The 16,214-nt window shown below is 41.4% G+C and overlaps 1 protein-coding gene across 1 annotated transcript; it reads right to left on the bottom strand.

Moving 5' to 3' along the window:
- Positions 1-13,155: 13,155 nt before the first annotated feature.
- Positions 13,156-15,716, bottom strand: LOC112222943 (induced myeloid leukemia cell differentiation protein Mcl-1 homolog). Its single transcript, XM_024385831.2, has 3 exons — positions 15,069-15,716; positions 14,645-14,895; positions 13,156-14,517 (listed from the first exon to the last, which is right to left on the bottom strand). Exons 1-3 carry the CDS (start codon positions 15,547-15,549, stop codon positions 14,401-14,403), a joined length of 849 nt encoding a protein of 282 aa, XP_024241599.1. The 5' UTR covers positions 15,550-15,716; the 3' UTR covers positions 13,156-14,400.
- Positions 15,717-16,214: the final 498 nt, after the last annotated feature.

The raw sequence follows: 16,214 nt of genomic DNA, 5'->3' as shown, positions 1-16,214 counted from the left end.
CTGATGGGGTTTTTAAACCAAGGGAAAGGAACTGTGATAGGGTAGGAAACAGGAGGAGGTATGTCTTCTGATTGATGATTGATTGTTGACTGATTGGAGAGTGATGATTTTCACCTGTGAGGGGAGAAGGAGAGAAAAGAAACACACACAGGATACACACACAGGATACTTGTATCCGTAACACTTGTATCCGTAACACACCCCAACAGATCCACAGATGATGCAATCTCAATTGCACTCCAGACTGCCCTTTCTCACCTGGACAAAAGGAACACCTATGTGAGAATGCTATTCATTGACTACAGGTCAGCGTTCAACACCAGAATGCCCACGAAGCTCATTACTGAGCTAAGGACTCTGGGACTAAACACCTCCCTCTGCAAGTGGATCCTGGACTTCCCCTGACGGGCCGCCCCCAGGTAGTAATAGTAGGCAACAACACATCTGCCATGCTGATCCTTAACACTGGGGCCCCTCAGGGGTGTGTACTTAGTCCCCTCCTGTATTCCCTGTATTCCCATTAACGTCAACGGGGCTGTAGTGGAGCGGGTTGAGAGTTGTCCACATCACCAATGAACTATCATGGTCCAAACATACCAAGACAGTCGTGAAGAGGGCGCAATAAAACCTTTTCCTCCTCAGGAGACTGAAAAGATTTGACATGGGTCCCCAGATCCTCAAAAGGTTCTACAGCTGCACCATCTAGAGCATCCTGACCGGTTGCATCACCGCCTGGTATGGCAACTGCTCGGCATCTGACCGTAAGGCACTACAGAGGGTAGTGCGTAAAGGCCCAGTACATCACCGGGGCCAAGCTTCCGGCCATCCAGGACATATATAATAGGCGGTGTCAGAGGAAAGACCAGAAAATTGTCAGAGCCTCCAGTCACTCAAGTTATAGACTGTTTTCTCTGCTACCGCACAACAAGCGGTACCGGAGTGCCAAGTCTAGGACCAAAAGGCTCCTCAACAGCTTCTACCCCCAAGCCATTAGACTGCTGAACAATACATAAAAATCACCACCGGACAATTTACATTGACCCCCCCAACCCCCCTGTACACTGCTGCTACTCGCTGTTTGTTTGTTACCTATGTACAGTCACTTCTCCCCCACCTACATGTACAGATTACCTCAACTAGCCTGTACCCCCGCACCCTGACTCGGTACCGGTGCCCCTGTATATAGCCTCCTTATTCTTATTCTTATTGTGTTACTTTTTATTATTACTTTTTATTTTAGCCTTCTTGGTAAATATTTTCTTCTTCTTGAATTGCACTGTTGGTTAAGGGCTTGTAAGTAACATTTCACGGTAAAGTCCACACTTCTTGTATTTGGTGCGTGTGGCAAATAAAGTTTGATTTGACTGTGTATAGACACATATTAACACTGTGGCAGTTGAAATAATGCATTTGTGACTCTCAAAATAGTTACACAGTAAATGGAATGACCACCTATGCATGCAACGTGAAACAAATTATTCAAGGTAAAAGTAAACCATTGACATTAAACACAATGGTGGATGTCAAAACACTAGATTTGCCTATAACCACTGCAAGGGGTGGAATTGTCCTCAAAGATGGGTGTTGCCTGGTCTCCAAGTTAGAATCCACAAAGAATGCTGTGTTCTGGCTGGATTGGTATTCTTAGTAACATAACATGCACCACCCACTGCTTCCTTCCGGTATGTTATGAGTTGGAATTCTTGGGAACATGTTACACCCCTACTGTAGGGAATATTTGTCTCTGGACTGCACTGTTGTCCTCTCACAGAGGGTGGGAAAACAGGCCCTATCTGGAATGGCCCACTATGCCCTCACATCTGAGGTTACTGCCCTCCCTGAGACTACAATGTACTGAGAAAAGGGACAGTTAAAATGTATCTCTTGTGCCAATAAGTTTGAAAAAGTAAACTTATACTGAACAAAAATATAAACGCAACATGTAAAGTGTTGATCCCTTGTTTCATGAGCTGAAATACAAGATCCCGGAAATGTTCCATACGCACAAAAAATCTTATTTCTCTCAAATTCTCTGCACAAATTTGTTTATATCCCTGTTAGTGAGCATTTCTCCTTTGCCAAGATAATGCTTTCACCTGACAGGTGTGGCATATAAGATGATTAAATAGCAGATTGTAGACAGCTTGTATGTCATCGTGTGGGCAAGCGGTTTGCTGATGTCAACGTTGTGAACAGAGTTCCCCATGGTGGTGGGGTTATGGTTTGGGCAGGCATAAGCTATGTACAACAAACACAGTTGCATTTTATCGATGGCAATTTATGCACAGATATACCTTGACGATATCCCGAGGCCCATTGTCGTGCCATTCATCCACTGCCATCACCTTATGTTTCAGCATTATAATGCATGGCCCCATGTCGCAAGGATCTGTACACAATTCCTGGAAGTTGAAAATGTCCCAGTTCTTCCATGGCTTGCATACTCACCAGACATGTCAGCCATTGAGCATGTTTATGATGCTCTGGATCGATGTGTACGACAGCGTGTTCCAGTTCCCGCCAATATCCAGAAACTTCACACAGCCATTGAAGAGGAGTGGATAAACATTCCACAGGCCACAATCAACAGCCTGATCAATTCTATGCGAAGGAGATGTGTCAGGCTGCATGAAGCAAATGGTGCTCACACCAGATACTGACTGGTTTTCTGATGCACGCCCCTACCTTTCTTTTAAGGTATCTGTGACCAACAAATACATGTCTGTATTCTCAGTCATGTGAAATCCAAAGATTAGTGCTTGATGCATTTTTTTCAATTTACTGATTTCCTTATACGAACTGTAACTCAGTAAAATCTTTGAAATTGTTGCATGTTGCATTTATATTTTGTTCAGTGTAATATTAATTTGGCCTTAATGTTGGTAAATGTGGAACAAGTTATTCAGTTGAAGGCAAGGTAGTCCAAAAGTGGAACAGCAAATTATTCCTACAAAGGCAAGAAAGTCCAATGCAAGATTAACAGTTCAACTGACAAAGACAATGAATGTGCTTTACATTTGAGGACATGACACAGTGTACCATGTGGATGAGATGTGAGCTCAGCCCCATGGCCATGCAACTCTGAGTGTGTGGGATTGGGTTCAGAGTTCACACTGAGGTGGCATGTATTACAGCACTACGGGAACTGGGCAAACTCTAGAATTCCCAAGGCTATACTCTGGCCCTGCACTACATCTCATGTCATATTAATCCAAAGTACCAGTGCACCATTTGATTCAGAAGTCAAATGGAATGCGTAGAAGATTAGTCTCCATTCTCTCTGCTGTCACAGATAAACTTCTGTGTCAGCTGACTTCTGGGAAACTGTTGCTTTTTAAGTTTCAGGGGCAGGACTCAGTTGGCTGTTGCTAAGGGGAAGTGGAGAAACTTTCAGCCAATCCCCAAGTTTGCTTTATTGAAAACTGCAGTTAAAGCCAGCCCACTTGTAGAAGTTACATAAACTTGCAAATAGCCTAAATCCAAATCTTGTTGAGAATAAAAAATAGTTTTTTGTGAGAGAAGCTTTAGTGAATTAAAGATAGTGACCTGATTTAAAATTAAAATAAGCTTTTAGCCTGTTGTGGTTATAGTCTGAGACATTCCTTGATGTTAAAGTTAGGCCTGGATGGGGAGGGTAAAACTTCCACATTCCAGAAAGAGAAGACTACAAACTACTTAAAGCATATACAATACAAAGTAGTTGATGGCATAGAAACAAACCTGTTTACAACATGCTCTAAACCTGTACAACTTTACAGGTGACAAACCTCTGCTGTGCAGTGTTGACTTTATGCACAGGCAGGAAATGGCGATAGAGAACAAAGGTCAAATCTGGGACACCTCATCTAGTGCACTACCTATTTTACTTTCCTCTGGTAAAGTCTGGGACACCTCATCTAGTGCACTACCTATTTTACTTTCCTCTGGTAAAGTCTGGGACACCTCATCTAGTGCACTACCTATTTTACTTTCCTCTGGTAAAGTCTGGGACACCTTATCTAGTGCACTACCTATTTTACTTTCCTCTGGTAAAGTCTGGGACACCTCATCTAGTGCACTACCTATTTTACTTTCCTCTGGTAAAGTCTGGGACACCTTATCTAGTGCACTACCTATTTTACTTTCCTCTGGTAAAGTCTGGGACACCTTATCTAGTGCACTACCTATTTTACTTTCCTCTGGTAAAGTCTGGGACACCTTATCTAGTGCACTACCTATTTTACTTTCCTCTGGTAAAGTCTGGGACACCTTATCTAGTGCACTACCTATTTTACTTTCCTCTGGTAAAGTCTGGGACACCTTATCTAGTGCACTACCTATTTTACTTTCCTCCGGTAAAGTCTGCTTTAACATACTGTAGGTAAACATGCCCTCAAAAGGCACATTTCTAGAATGCTTCTCTTTTGCAACCACTGGGTGAAGAGAAGAACATCACATATATGTTAGTAGTCCACTCCTGAGCTACAGGTATTTGATTCTGTGTTGGTAGTTGGCTAGTTTCATGGGTGTGACCAGGCAGAGATGAGGCATGATTAAGAAACACCCTAGACAAAGCAAGAACAGAGATTTAAAAAAATGTAACATAGTTATTATTACACAAATACCAAAAGATACCTGTTAACGCTTGTGTTAACAACAGTTTTCCAGGCTGGTCCTTGTGCGTGCATATGAAGATGCACATAGGGTTTTATATGACGCACATTTATTTCAAAAAACGTTATGCCTGCATGATCAAACATTCCAAATAATCATAAAGACTATAGGTCACAGTGTGTACACTAAATTGGCAGGTATGACACAACATGTCACCTGACTGAGCACTTCAGTTACATTGCAGTACAGGCTCACAAGGGAAGTGTTCATATAGCAAATTCACTCATATACAAGTACATATTGCACAAAGACAGTGGGCGAACTGGTCTACACTGAAGACGATGAGCAGACTGGTCTTTCCACACGCTCCATCTCCCACTATGAGCAGCTTCTTCTCAAATGCTGCCATTACTGGCCAATAGGTAGCTAGATGGTTGTTTCCAGACAACGTCTCGGCCTCACGCTTGAATTGCATGCCAGTTAGTTAACGTTAAGGCTAGATCCCAACAGTGTTTGAGGGGGTGGACTGTGTTAGTCTGCAAAGTCCGCCTGACTTAAGAGTCTGGAAAGTCTGTGTCTTTCTCACTCAAACACCAACATGGCCATCAACTCACAGCCCCCCCGAGCGCTGCCCCCATCCAAAACAACTTTAGGAGTTTTATCCAGATCAGTGTGTCACAGCTCTCCCTAGCTGTCTACCACTTGAGTCGCATCAGGCAGGCCAGGACTGCGTAGGGTGGATGGCCTGAACACTGAAGTATGTGTGACGTGAAGCCAATCTGTTACAAGTTACACTGGAACTCGGCCCAACTCCACAAGGGGGGAAAAGGAGGCTCAGTCCCCTCAGTTGAAACTTGTGCCCCCCCTCAGTTTTAGTTTTATGTCCCTGTATAAAAATAACAAAAAAGGTCAAATGATTGATTTGTCGGTTGGCACAAAATGTGCATCTCTGCTGCAATGTGTCAGCACAATGGACACATCGCACCGCGGTGTGTATAGGGGGGCCATGGAAAGCCACTGAGGTGGTTAGGTTTGACTCCTTTGGGTTTCCATAAAAAGTGTGGAAAATGCTTCTCATCTCTGGTAGGCTAAGTGAATAACGTGATGCGCCTCCATCTGTAATATTAGATTTTGATATATAAGGGCAGGGTCAAATTTACCATTGAAGCTGTTTCACTCATCTCTGCCTCATGCCCCACCACCACAGTTTAGTTAGCTTCTAAGCTAGCCGTGAAAAGTGTCAGTATTATTTGCCTTAGCCTATTTAGCTAGCTCTAACCAGATAATCTGCCACTGCCATAATGGATATTATAAATTGGCTTCGCCAAAAGGAAAAGGAGAGCAAGGACCAGCAGCAGCATCAAACCACCGAAGCTGCCGCCAAGCCCAGCAGCAACGATGCTACCGAGCGTCAGGTGCAGAGCCTACCCACCATTCCACAAGCTCCCCCAGGATAATGGCTCATCAGGCCCCTCCAACTCTGACTGTTCCTGACGATCTTGGAAGAGCCCAGGTAAGTCTACACTCTTAGAAAAAAAAGTTTGCATGCATGAATAACTAGGCTACTACTTTCAGCATTTAGTTTGTAATATTTTGGTAAGACAGCTGTGTGTACTGCTGCATTCACGTAGGCTGTTTGTAATAGGTGAATTATTATAGAAATATTCATTACCAAAACGGCCTCGTTTTAGTGCATAGGGCATTGTCCATTGTGCTGATACAACGCAGCGGGGGCTACAGATTTCACGCCTACCTGTGACTTCAAAAGCACTCGATGGTCTCGGAGTCTCAGCATTTGAACTTTATGTTTATTGTGGCATAGCGTGATAAGTAGAATTCAATAGAATTCCAAATGCAAGAAACCCCAAAAATTATGCCCCTCACTGATTTCAACTGCCCAAAGACTTCGACACACATCAGCCGATCTTGGCAGAACTGAACAAGTGTGCTTGCATACGCTCTTAAACAACCTTTGCTAAAAAAGAGAAACGTGGCAATACTGTTTGTCCATTTTGAGACGCCATAGCCAATATACACTTCCACATACAGTGGGGCAAAAAAGTATTTAGTCAGCCACCAATTGTGCAAGTTCTCCCACTTAAAAGATGAGAGAGGCCTGTAATTTTCATCATAGGTACACTTCAACTATGACAGACAAAATTAGAAAAAAAATCCAGAAAATCACATTGTAGGATTTTTAATGAATTTATTTTCAAATTATGGTGGAAAATAAGTATTTGGTCAATAACAAAAGTTTATCTCAATACTTTGTTATATACCCTTTTTGGCAATGACAGAGGTCAACCGTTTCTCAGAACAAGAATAGACTGACGAGTTTCAGAAGAAAGTTATTTGTTTCTGGCCATTTTGAGCCTGTAATCGAACCCACAAATGCTGATACTCCAGATACTCAACTAGTCTAAAGGCCAGTTTTATTGCTTCTTTAAATCAGCAGTTTTCAGCTGTGCTAACATATTTGCAAAAGGGTTTTCTAATGATCAATTAGCCTTTTAAAATAATAAACTTGGATTAGCTAACACAACGTGCCATTGGAACACAGGAGTGATGGTTGCTGATAATGGGCCTCTATATGCCTATGTAGATATTCCATAAAAAAAATCTGCTGTTCTCAGCTACAATAGTACTTTAAAACAATGTCTACACTGTATTTCTGATCAATCTAATATTTTAATGGACAAAAAATTAGCTTCAAGAACAAGGACATTTCTAAGTGACCCCAAACTTTTGAACGGTACATATATATTTTTTATATTTGTGATTCTTCAAAGTAGCCAGCCTTTGCCTTGATGACAGCTTTGCACACTCTTGGCATTATCTCAACCAGCTTCACCTGGAATGCTTTTCCAACAGTCTTGAAGGAGTTCCTACATATGCGGAGCACTTCTTGGCTGCTTTTCCTACACTCTTCGGTCCGACTCATCCCAAACCATCTCAATTTGGTCGAGGTTGGGGGATTGTGGAGGCCAGGTCATCGGATGCAGCATTCCATCACTCTCCTTGATAAAATAACCCTTACACAGCCTGGAGGTGTTGTGTCATTGTCCTGCTGAAAAACAAATGATAGTGGAACTAAGCCCAAACCAGATGGGATGGTGTATTGCTGCAGACCCCCCTTCCTTGTCACAACACAACTGATTGGCTCAAACACATTAAGAAGGAAAGAAATTCCACAAATTACCTTTTAAGAAGGCACACCTGCATTCCATTATGAAGCTGATTGAGAGAATGCCAAGAGTGTGCAAAGCTGTCATCAAGGCAAAGGGTGGCTACTTTGAAGAATCTCAAATATATTTTGATTTGTTTAACACTTTTTTGGTTACTACATGATTCCATGTGTTATTTCATAGTTGATGTCTTCACAATTATTCTACAATGTAGAAAATTGTAAAAATAAAGAAAAGCCCTTGAATGAGTAGGTGTTCTAAAACGTTTGATCGTTAGTGTGTGTGTGTTATACAGTTGAAGTGGGTAGTTGACATACACCTGAGCCAAATACATTTAAACTCAGTTTTTCACAATTCCTGACATTTATTCCTAGTAAATATTCCCTGTCGTAGGTCAATTAGGATCACCACTTTATTTTAAGAATGTGAAATGTCAGAATAATAGAATAATTTTTTTCATTCATCACATTCCCAGTGGGCCAGAAGTTACCACACTCATTTAGTATTTGGTAGCATAGCCTTAAAATGGTTTAACTTGGTTCAAATGTTTCGGGTAGCCTTCCACAAGCTTCCTACAATATGTTGGATGAATTTTGGCCCATTCCTCCTGACAGAGCTGGTGTAACTGAGTCAGGTTTGTAGGCCTCCTTGCTCGCACATGCTTTTTCAGTTCTGTCCACAAATGTTCTATGATGTCAATCAGAAGCTTCTAAAGCCATGACATAATTTTCTGGAATTTTCCAAGCTGTTTAAAGGCACAGTCAACTTAGTGTATGTAAACTTCTGACCCACTGGAAGAGTGATACATTGAACTATAAGTGAAATAATCTGTCTGTAAACAATTGTTGGAAAAATTACTTGTGTCATGCACAAAGTAGATGTCCTAATCGACTTGCCAAAACTATAGTTTGTTAACAAGACATGTTTGAGTGGTTGAAAAACGAGTTTTAATGACTCCAACCTAAGTGTATATAAACTACTGACTTCAACTGTATATTATATATATTATTTTAGGCCTATATTTATTTTGTTTGCAACTATAGTTGAAGTGTTTCCTATTTACCTTTTTAGATTTGATACATTCATATTTTATATTTTGTTACATGCTTAATTGAACATTTGCACAGGTTCTAAATAAAATAAATAATCAAATATGAGTAAGTACCTTTTTATTTGTTGAGTATAATTCAAAATGTAATAATAAATAAGCCTTTACATGTGGTCATTTTATATAAACTATTTATTCATTGAATTTACAGAATGTGATGTGCTATATCGTGATATGTATCGTTACCGGGATATGAAATGACCTATAATCGGGATATGAGATTGTGGCCATATCGCCCAGCCCTACCAGCAAACACAACTGATTTAAACTAATTGCATTTTTAACTGAAAATCATGACTAGTTGATTATTAGAGTCAGGTGTTACCTGGAGCTGGGTCAAAAGTGTGACACCAAATCAGGCCCCCAAGGACTGGAGTTGCCCAGGCCTGAGTAGCAAGTGCTTGGCAATGCCCACATGAACTAGCCCGTTGGTGACGGTAAACATGGTGGCTTCCAACGTCATTATCAGGAGGGTTAGGAGAGGTCTGATGTGAGCACCAGTCACCATGGAGAGGGCCTACTATGATTCCTCATAAGACCTCTATGGGTGTGTGTTTGTGCTGTAACCAGAGACGACAGAGGAGATCTGAACAAACAGAACTACCACACACACACACACACACACACACACACACACACACACAGAGGGATCATGACTAAGCGCAACATAACCCTTTGAAAGGATTCCCTAAATTGATGCTTGAAATAGCTGCATCCCTCCCCCACAACAACACTGTTCACATTAAATTAGATTAAAGTACAAAGTATGTTAAATCTAGCACAGTGGTTCCCAAACGTTCTATAGTCCCGTACCCCTTCAAACATTCAACCTCCAGCTGCGTACCCCCTCTAGCACCAGGGTGAGCACACTCTCAAATGTTGTTTTGCCATCATTGTTAGCCTGCCACACACACACACACACAATACATTTATTAAACATAAGAATGAATGTGAGAATGAGTGTGAGTTTGTCACAAAAAAAACATGTCAATACTTTGCCCCTTGATAACCAGCGCACTTCTTTCTGTATGTTGTAAAAGCGTTACATGGCCGCTGCCCATATCATTGCATAGTGCAGAAAATACATGAGAGTTCAGGGGCCTTGCTTTAACAAAAGTAACACAGTTAACCATTTTCACTGTAGTGTCCAAAACATATTTCAAGCTGTCAGGCATTCCCTTGGCAGCAAGAGCCTCTCGGTGGATGCTGCAGTATACCCAAGTAGCGTCGGGAGCAGCTGCTTGCACGCATGTTACCACTCCACTATGTCTCCCTGTCATGGCTTTTGCGCCATCAGTACAGATACCAACACGTCCATTTGATGTCACAAAGCTGTACAGTACTTTCAAAATATCCTCTCCTGTTGTTCTGGTTTCCAGTGGTTTGCAGAAGAGGATGTCTTCCTTAATTGACCCCCCATAAACGTAACAGACATATACCAGGAGCTGTGCCAGGCCTGCCAGGTCTGTTGACTCATCCAGCAGTAACGCATAGAATTCATTGGCTGTATGCGAAGCAGTAATTGTTTCAAAACATCTCCTGCCAGGTCACTGATGCGTCATGAAACAGCGTTGTTAGATGAAGGCATTGTCTGTATAGTTTTTTGGCTTTTCCCCCCAGCCATATCCACAGCAGCAGGAAGAATTAAGTCCTCCGTAATAGTATGGGGCTTGCCTGTCCTAGCCACTTGGTGGTTGATCATATAGGATGCTTCTAGCCCCTTCATATTAATGGCATCTGTTACTTTTATATACATCTTACTACTCAAAAGTAGTCTTCATTCTAGCCCCAAAAAACTTGTGGCTTGTTTTTCAAATGGGCATGTTTTGTTTCTAAATGTCTGCGCAAGAGTGAAGGTTTCATCGAGTTGTGAGATATGTGCAAAAGTACTAACACACTGTGGCTGAGGAAAGACACTACTCCCAATATAAGTGAACCCCAAATCAATGAAGTTCTCATCATATTTGCACCTCTACAATGGTCCAACGTCCCAACAGGTTTGGTGCTTTCCCGGGTAAGGGGGCAGTAGCGCATTGGTTGCATCAGATTCACAACTGTCAGTGTCCTTGCTAGCTGGGCTAACAACAAATGTAGAATTACTGATGCTAGCATTGGATGTGCTCCCGGAGTCTCCTCTTCACTGTTGATGTTGAGACTGGTGTTTTGCGGGTACTATTTAATGACGCTGCCAGTTGAGGACTTGTGAGGCGTCTGTATCTTAAACTAGATACTAATGTACTTGTACTCTTGCTCAGTTGTGCACCGGGGCCTCCCACTCCTCTTTCTATTCTTGTTAGAGCCAGTTTGTGCTGTTCTGTGAAGGGAGTAGTACACAGCATTGTACCAGATCTTCAGTTTCTTACATGGAATAGCCTTCATTTATCAGAACAATAATAGACTGACAAGTTTCAGAAGAAAGTTATTTGCTTCTGGCCATTTTGAGTCTGTAATCGAACCCACTAACGCTCCAGATACTCAACTAGTCTAAAGACCAGTTTTATTGCTTCTTTAAATCAGCACAACAGTTTCAGCTGTGCTAACGTAATTGCAAAAGGGTTTCCTAATGATCAATTAGCCTTTTAAAATGATACACTTGGATTAGCTAACACAACGTGCCATTGGAACACAGGAGGGATGGTTGCTGATAATGGGCCTCTGTACACCTATGTAGATATTCCATAAAAAATCTGCCATTTCCAGCTATAATAGTCATTTACAAAATGAACAATGTCTACACTGTATTTCTGATCAATTTGATGTTATTTTAATGGACAAAAAAGTGCTTTTCTTTCAAAAACAAGAACATTTAAGTGACCCCAAACTTTTGAACAGTTGTGTGTGTATATATACACACAGACATACACTTGTTTTTTGTTAATGTGAATCACATTTGTATTTGGCATACCCCGGACAGCATTGAGCATACATACCCCGGACAGCATTGAGCATACATACCCCAGTTTGGGAATTCCTGCTCGAGCATATTGTTTCCATACCACCTTTCATTACCAAAGAAAATCCTCTTTATCCAAAATATGGCATGCTCTGACACAGGTAATGTGAATTTGATCCAAGATTAGCCTAGGTGAGACTAGTGAGTCTTCCACAGTGTAGTCATGTCATCTTCTCATTGACAACCTCATAAATTACACATTTTTCATTTGGAGAAGTGTTCTTATGAGACAGAGTGCAAACACAAAAGTGAACTCTCATTTCCCCTCAACTTGCATCACTACGCTCTGGGATATCTCCAACTTCCCTTGGGTCCAGCAGAGGTCAAACAATACCTGCTCTGTGGCTGATTTCCATAGCTGTCTAAAAGTATGCCTGATTAGATAGGCCAGCAATGTGCAATGCTTCCTTCCGCAATGAGCCCCCCTCGCTCCAGTTCTCCTCCTTAAGCTTTAGGTGAAAGCAACAGCTACAATATCCAGTCTGGTTCTGACCGTACACTATCAGTGACGGACATATGCAAAGAAAGAACAGGGGTAATTTCCGGGCTGTCGCTCAGTCATTTTATGGCCTATGTGCAAGAGGATTTCAATGACGTAATTTTATTTTGCATATCATTAAATTAATTGAGACTGGATGCATTACATCTTGTGGCACTCGGTGATAAAATACTGCTTTGGTATCAGACATGATTAAATATGCAGAAGAAACTCAAGTTGGCAAATTAGTGTGAGCAACAAAGGATGTGGTTAATATTTGCTTCAACTGTTGCAAAGCTATGATTGTGGCGCAGACAGAGCTGTCAGATGCATTATGTGGAAAAATCTCAAACTTAATAGCTAAAAAAGGTGGTCACTGACATTATGCAACATTGTAAAAGATCTTTGGACTGCTGTTAACTTATTTTATTGACAACTCAGAGGTTGAGGCACCCAAGAGGTTCTGGTGGACTTAGTTTAATAACTGTTTCTAACAACTGAGGCTGCAGCTGAAGTGATACCGTGGTGGTCTGCCTATGACACACATAGGCGTGGTTACCACAGAAGTTTAATTTCTAGGAAATAACCTCACAGTGCATGTTCGGGGATATGGTGTGAATAAACACACTTAACTGTGTGTGTGTGTGTAGATGAATATGTACAACCCAGGAATTCATTTGTGTATGGGTTTACTTTTCAGCACCAGAAACTAGCACAGTGCAGACGTCACTGCTGTCTTTTCACAAAATCTCCCTCCCTTCCGAGAAGTAGTCTCAAAAGTTCACAGCAAGTTAACCGTCAAACTTCTGCTTTGAGAAAATTGCAGCCACAAAGTGAATAAAGTCACATCCTTTATTCATTGCAGTCACAAAAGTGAATAAAGTTGCATGATTTTATCCTTTAAATCATTTAACTTCAGGAGATTACAGGAATTTGCCAGCAAGATACATCAGGAGGGTTAGTGCTAGTCCTTTGGGTGGAACTGTGGTACACGTTCACTGTCCAGATGATCTTGCCTCTATTGAACCAATGCCAGATACCATGTGCAATCTTTATGCTCATATTTAAAACATATACCTGCGAGCACATTTCATTTACATGGATATAATTTGGAAATGAAACACTTCAAATACAAATCAGCATAGTCTTGAGAATGGAATATTCAATTGACTTTCAAACAGGTCCCCCCTTCCCCCTCCCAGTAAAGCCTAGTGCAACAGTCACAAGATTTCATTAACCAGGAAGTCACATTGCAACCACACAAATGCATTGCCAGGCAAGACTGGAAATTCTACCCCAAGGAACAGGAATACGGACATGAATGTGGTGTAGGAGAGATAGGGGCTTTATGACATACATGCATGTCATAAAGACCCCAAGGCAATTAATTGCATATAAAATAAAACCTTTCTGCTGTAAGCACTTTCCATTGTCAATGCCCATACCCTGGGTATACCTTCTTAGTTGAATTCTAAGGCCCTCAGTGGTCAGTTCAATGCAGGTTCTGCCTTTCTTACACCAATCCCTGTATGTACATGTATGACTAATATCACAACGACTAGAAACAAGTCATTTGAGCCAAATTTATGGTCAGAGGCAGAACTTTGCCATTGTGAATTATAGCTATTAGCTAGTGCTTTTCCACCTTGATTACTTAAAAAGAGAGTTGACAGTTTGCAGATGAATTAACTTTGTACGAGTCTAAATTCAACTATACATTTATTACAAAAATAAAATGTCTGTACTTTTTACATTAAATAAAAGCGCCATTTAACAAGTCCATTAGATTTAAGAAGTCAGATGAATATATTTGGAGACTGTTAAAAATATCCTCAAATGACCCCTCAAACAAAAAAAGGCACCAAAATGTTGATGCGGAAAAAAAGCAAACTTGAGCTTGACACCAAAGCACCGTCCCAATTCAGTCCATCACTATAATCCAACAGACTGACCCTCTTCTTTGACTAAGCAGGACATCACTGGGTACTCATTCCAACCATGGTGCTATCAAGGATTTCAGAGAACTTGCGGGCATAGTCCATTTTCTTCGTTGAAAAATAGTAACAGGTAAGTATTGTTCAATTCACCTGATCAACATGGCAAGTGTTGCCCCAATCCCAGCAACTCCAGCAAAGGCTAGGAGGGTGTTCCTTACCGAGGACTCAGGATCTTGAACATGAAAGAACTCTACAAATCCATTCTGAGAGGGAGACAAAAGGCAAAGTTTGGTTCATGATTAGCTATTGAACAAGTAAACTAAATAAGATTAACTATCCTCAGATTAGCTCACATTTTCAAATGACTAATGGAACATATAGATGACTCACCCAAGCATTGTTTTTGACCAGCCAGTCCCTTTGGTCAGAGAGGAGGTATGTGGCAATCTCTTGGCCCACCAAATCAACGCAGTGTCCCCTGCCACTCTCCTTCAGGTGCTGGCTCACCACTGCGCCAAATGCCACCAGGCTGGCGATGCGACCCCAGTTCGTGATCCCATCACTGAACATGGTCTTGGCCACAGAATTGACGACGCTCATGTCATCGCATCGATCATCCAAGTCAAGTTTGACGACCATACCTAAAAATACATTTAAAATCTAGGTCTGAGTAAAACGAACTAAACATATTACTGATAATATTGCTATGGTATTAACCAAGTTAGCGCATGATGAGCTCAGTACCACTGTTAAACAGAAAATGATATACAGTACCATAAGGATCTATAGAGATCCTTACTGTAAATCTACGTACCATTGTATGCATATCGGTGCTTTGCTATTACGTCCTCCACCACTCGCTTCATGGTCGTAAGAGGCTTGCTTTGCTTCCATCGAGGCTGAGACAGTCCTGTGTAGTCCCCCAAAAAATTCTCAATGAGTTGTCTGGTATCATGTTCCAATACTTCATCGCCCGATGGACAATTCGATAGTTCAGGCCCACATTCTGACGCCATCTGAGGAGTGCAGGGCAAAGAATCGTCATTGTTGCTTCGGTCTGACAAATGATTATCGAGGACGTTGGTTTTCACGACATTCATTCCTAACGTCGTGGGTCGTGGAGTATCGCCAGTCCCATTTCCCAAGTCCACTTTAGACTTCGGTGACGCCCCAGCACATACGGCCCCGTCGAAATAGTACAAAGGGCTAGCATCATCAGCTAGGTACGAAGATCCTCCATTTTGAAAATGCAACATCGTAGTTGTGGCTCGTGCAATCGACTTCGACAGACTCATCTTGGCTTAACGTTTAGATAAAGAAACAAGCGTTTGATAAATAAATACAATATACACTTCTAGCTGTTATTTTACGAAAAGCTAGCGGTTAGCTACTTTGTTGCTCAAATACCACCCATCGTTGACTGCTAACTACAACAGTGAGTCTGGTGCGGAAATGACCAACCTTTTGTCGTGTAATGTTTAAAAGACAAGTGGGAGGGACTTCGACTGCCTATCCCATTGGGCCCCTTCTTCCTTGAATTAGCTTTACAAATATATCTGTTTTTCCAATAACATTCAGATAAATACATCCACGAAGAGGATATACAAATGCATTCTCTGCATTGAACGGTACAGATAAATACATTTTACGTTTTGATTGGCTGGGGAGTGTACACTTTGCTATATCCCTTCAGAGACCATTGATATAGTTAATGCGGAATTCTGCTGTCCCCTGGTGGCCAATGATGGATTGTGATCACGTACTTTGTATGTAACTTATCAACATATAAAGTGGAGGTATCCTGCCCTGTGTAGCTAGAGACAGTGTTGGTTATTGGTTTCTGTTGTAAACAGGACTGGTGATCAAATCAATAATGTGAGAAGAACATTGAACATACAACAAGTAATTGATATTAATGTAAAAGTTTATTTCAAATACTGACAAATTCACTCCATTACTT

The sequence above is a fragment of the Oncorhynchus tshawytscha genome, linkage group LG23 (assembly GCF_018296145.1).
Source record: "Oncorhynchus tshawytscha isolate Ot180627B linkage group LG23, Otsh_v2.0, whole genome shotgun sequence".
Taxonomy (NCBI): Eukaryota; Metazoa; Chordata; class Actinopteri; order Salmoniformes; family Salmonidae; genus Oncorhynchus; species Oncorhynchus tshawytscha.
The sequence above is the reverse complement of the archived record's forward strand: the minus strand, read 5'-3'. Positions and strand labels throughout refer to the sequence as shown.

Bases quoted from the DNA above. Each gene is read 5' to 3' on its own strand.
- LOC112222943 (XM_024385831.2), bottom strand. From the start codon at position 15,549: ATGAGTCTGTCGAAGTCGATTGCACGAGCCACAACTACGATGTTGCAT. The intron at 14,896-15,068 runs GTACGTAGATTT...ATGTATTTTTAG, and splicing joins GCACCGATATGCATACAATG to GTATGGTCGTCAAACTTGAC. The intron at 14,518-14,644 runs GTGAGTCATCTA...TCTCCCTCTCAG, and splicing joins TGGTCAAAAACAATGCTTGG to AATGGATTTGTAGAGTTCTT.